This window comes from Vitis riparia, chromosome 10 (assembly GCF_004353265.1).
Source record: "Vitis riparia cultivar Riparia Gloire de Montpellier isolate 1030 chromosome 10, EGFV_Vit.rip_1.0, whole genome shotgun sequence".
Taxonomy (NCBI): Eukaryota; Viridiplantae; Streptophyta; class Magnoliopsida; order Vitales; family Vitaceae; genus Vitis; species Vitis riparia.
This window is the reverse complement of record NC_048440.1, coordinates 9671371-9675903: the sequence shown is the minus strand read 5'-3', so window position 1 is coordinate 9675903 and position 4533 is coordinate 9671371. Positions and strand designations below refer to the sequence as shown.

Genomic DNA, 4533 nt, shown 5'->3' with positions numbered 1-4533 from the left:
TTAAAAAAAAAAATTCCAAGTCTTTGTTACAATGAATTTCTTCCATAGTTCTTTAAAGTTTCTTTATATTTTCTCATTTAAACCTAAAAACTTCACTTCATTTAAATCTTAACATTATTTTATAATTATTAAAACCTTATTAAGAAAATATATATAAACTTCTATATATAAAAATATAACATTTTGTCTCAATTTTTTAAATAAATTTTAAAATCATTATTTTTTTTCAATGTAAGCTGTTAAGAATTTCAGGAATCTGATATATATATATTATTTTTTTTAATTTTAAGAATAAGTCCAAGTGGGGCTGAGATTTAAGACAAAAGTATATGGCAAAAGTGACAAAAACAATTAATACTCTGGTACATCCCTTTTGTAGCCATTATTTTATAACAGAAAAACAATTTGCTTCTCGTGCAAATCCTTTGACATCTTCTACTACCTCCATAAAAATAAATAAATAGAAATAAAATTAGGTGAAGCTGATTGACTTTTATTGCTTTGACATCGTAATATCATCCTTTCCATTGACTAAAATAATAATTGAGCTTAAAACAATTGTTCACCATATGTGACATCCCATTTCCTTGTTCCCAAGATCCAATAGGGGATGATACAATATGGGAAAGAATTAACACCTACCCACCGTTTCTAACCTTTGATTTTTTTATTTATTTTTCCATAAATCTATATATGGGTAATGAACTATAGTATTATTTCTCTAGTCAAATTAAGCATACTGAGAGTCTGAGACTGAGGCTGGATTATATCTCTATTTGAGAGGTGGGATGCTCTGCTCATTCCTGAAAAAATTAGTAGGATCCACTGCAGTCTTCACCTTCACCAATCTATCAAAATTGTTCATGAAGTACTTGGCACCGTAAACTTTGCCTTCATCGTAGGACCAGGTCTTAGTGACCCCAATGTCAACGTCTCTGTAATTGAGAAATGAACCTCTTGGGGACTTGGAGACGAATGGGGTCATGTAACTGTAGAGCCTTCTTATCTGGGTCATGTACTCTTTGTCTGCTTCTTCACCTTCTTCGCTCCAGTTCACTGAGTACTGGATCTTGTATATGTTCCCAGCTCTGTGGGGGAAGGCCGTTTCTGAGCTGGGAATTTCGCTCATTCGCCCTCCATATGGGTTGAACACCAGCCCTGTTTTGCCTATCGCAATCATCTTCTTCCACATCCATTCCAGTCCATCCTTGGAGATTGGTGTCTGCACATAATCCGACTTCCTCTTCAAGAAGTTCACTGAATCCGGAGTCCTGCTCAGCAGAGCATCAGCTGATGTTCCATTATCGAAATTACCCCAGTACAGAACTGACTCAATCCAGCTCATTTCCATGCAGTCCTCTTTCTTCAGCCCCAGTGCAGGAAAATCCTTGTCCATGACAGACAAGAGCCGAGCAGCGTCCCCGAGAAACAGCGAAACAAACGATGCTCTGATAGTTCTTTTCTTATTCACGGTCACGGGTTGCAGGAGAACCCTAATGAACAGATCATTGTCGATCTTATCGGCAACGAGTTGCCATTTGTACACAAGGTCGGTGGCATTTTGGTCCAAAGTCCTCTCTACCCTGAAAACTGTGACAGTCTCGGGGACAGCAACGAGCTTGATTTTGTATGCAAGTATGACCCCAAAGCTGGATCCACCACCTCCTCTAATGGCCCAGAAGAGGTCCTCTCCCATGGCCTTCCTATCCAGAATTCTGCCATTCACATCCACAATTTTGGCGTCCACAAGCTGATCAATGGACAGTCCATATTTTCGCAACATATTGCCATACCCTCCCCCACTTATGTGGCCTCCAGCACCCACAGTTGGGCAAACCCCAGCTGGAAATCCATGTAGTTTGCTCTTCTCCCAAATTCTATAATAAAGCTCTCCAAGAGTGGCACCTGGCTGCACCCAAGCAGTCTCATCGCCTATGTTAACGTCGATGGCCCGGAGATTGAACAAGTCGAGGATGAAAAAGGGGATATCCGAGATATACGAAAGCCCATCATAGTCGTGGCCGCCGCTGCGGATTTTCATCTCCATGCCGACGTTTTTGGAGCAAAGAATGGCAGCCTGGACATGGGATTCAACCAAGGGGGTCACAATGATGAGGGGTTTGGGCGTGGAAGATGTGTTGAACCTTCGGTTTCTGATATAAGATTGAAGGACTGTTGTGTAGGAAGAATTGGATTGATTATAAACTATTGATGAAGCCGGTGGAGATGGATCTGAATGGCTGGCTAGGCACTGAATAAAGGTGTCATAGACTGAATCTGAGGCTTCGCATGATGACGACGATGAAGAGAAAAGCAGAAAACCAAGGAGGAACACAAGCCCGGGAACAGAGGCAGAGCTTGCTGTCCTCATATTTGCCACTTTTTTGTTGTAGGATTCAATAGGCAGAGGCGTTGGGGACCCTTTTATAAAGACCAAGTGGACTTTCCTTCTGGCCCCATGCATTAAATTTAGGAAAAAGTAAAAGCAAACCGCCTTGGAAAATTCTTACAGGGAAGAAAAGAAATATGGAAACCTGTGATAATAATAATAATAAGCTTCACTTTTCTGTATCATACTTTTATAAAATTTAGGAGCTGAATAACAGTAGTTGAACCCTATTAATATGCATCGTATTCAGAAAGAAGGATCTGACGGATGGGGATTAGTTTCAATGGTCACACTATCATGCCTTGATTTTGTTATGAAGGAGTTGTTCCTAGTCTACGTAAAAGGAAATTTTAGTTGCCATTTTGTTATTATCTTAAATTCAAATTTGGAAACTCACTTTCTGTTTGGAGTCTTAGAAAATCCCTTTTTTTGAATGGTATGAATATTGTGTTGACCAAATCCGCGTGGTACTATCGATGGCGCGAGATTAGTCATCGGTGCTAAGCTTCTAGGCGGCCGCGGAAGGCCGGCTGAACTTTTCATTTTGTTTTACATGAAAAAAAAAAAAAACAATATGTTTTTAAATGATTTTATAAAAGATACCATATTCATTTTTCATAAATAGTCACATAATATTTCAAAATATTTTCTAGAAAAGGTTACCTTTGGCTTTCTAACTTAAAAAATCTGAGCATTTGTTTACATACATTTTTATTTTTTATTTTTTAAGAAAGAAAATAATATAATTTTTTAAATAAAATACAATAATTCTTTTATATTTACATTGAAAAAGTAATTATTTTTAAAATTCGATCACATAAGTGTAGTAGTAAAGACTTTTTACTATCTCAAATTTTAAAATTTTTTAAAGTAATGTTTAAGAATATAAATTAAGTTTATATTTTTTTAATAAAAATTTCTACTTTTTATATGAAATTTTTATTTTTTAAAAGAAAAAAAGCATAAATAATCACTAACCTTTAAATCATCACCTTATATATTAGATCATTTTTTTATAACATAACAAACTACTAAAAATACCATAAAAATGTTCTATCCAAATAATAATTAAAAAAAGAGCTATTAAGAAAAATGCAACTAGAAAAAAAAATACCTTTGTTAGAATCATTCCAAACTTGTCCTTAAATCTTTTGTTTTTCAAGTTGAGATTTTTTTAAATATTTTTTTTCTAACTACAAAGTGTAAAAATTTTGACTTTTATACAAGATTTAAATAATAAATGACACTTTCACAATATTCAAAGTTTAAAAAAATGTAGACCTATTCATACTTCAATTTAAATTATCATACATTGACATTTTAATGGGATTGAAAGTGACTTTTATTTAAACAAAATATATAATTAGGTTAACATATATTACAAATTAATTGGTGATATGAAGAAAGAATAATTGACAGTGATTTTAAAAAACGTTTTTAATTCTTTTAATATTTTAAAAAATAAAAATAAAAATTTAAATATTAAACAAATTAAAAATATTTCCTAAAATCATCTTTAAATATAATCAAAATTCCCATGTAATCTAAATTTAGGGATTTAGTATGTTACAAATGTCATCGTATCAAATAAAGTAAATATTTATTTGATAAACTCTCTTTTGAATACAATTGAATTGAATACTTTATAATATTTTAAAAAGTAAAATCATATAAGATGTTTTCTGCATTTAAAGATGGTATTTCTCTACAAGTCTTATGTAATATGTAGGGTTAATTTTATTGATATCCCTTGAAATTTAGTGTAAATCCATTAAGCTACCACAAGTTTCAAATTTTATCGGCTAGCACCCATATAAATATATTTTATATATATTTTTTTATTTGTTAAAAAAGAATAAAATTTAGTTTTTAGAGAATTATTAAATATTCTTATTTAAAATATTTAATAATTCTAACCTAACCCACTAAGATAATACCACTAACTCATGGAAAAAGTGTGTTTTCATATACTCATATGCTAAAAAAAACCACAAAATAGGAATCTAAATTTATAAAATATAAATTTCAAAGCAACTATTTAAAAATAATTAACATTACATGCATTTTTTTATCAAAAGTATTACTTTAAACTATTCAGATACCATTTTTTAATGATATAAGTACTACTTTTGATCATTTTAGAT

The 4533-nt window shown here is 32.4% G+C and overlaps 1 protein-coding gene across 1 annotated transcript; it reads right to left on the bottom strand.

The window, feature by feature from the left end:
- Positions 1 to 472: 472 nt before the first annotated feature.
- On the bottom strand, positions 473 to 2390 carry LOC117924354 (berberine bridge enzyme-like 21). Its single transcript, XM_034842968.1, has one exon. It carries the CDS (start codon positions 2369 to 2371, stop codon positions 773 to 775), a length of 1599 nt encoding a protein of 532 aa, XP_034698859.1. The 5' UTR covers positions 2372 to 2390; the 3' UTR covers positions 473 to 772.
- Between the last annotated feature and the right edge of the window lie 2143 nt (positions 2391 to 4533).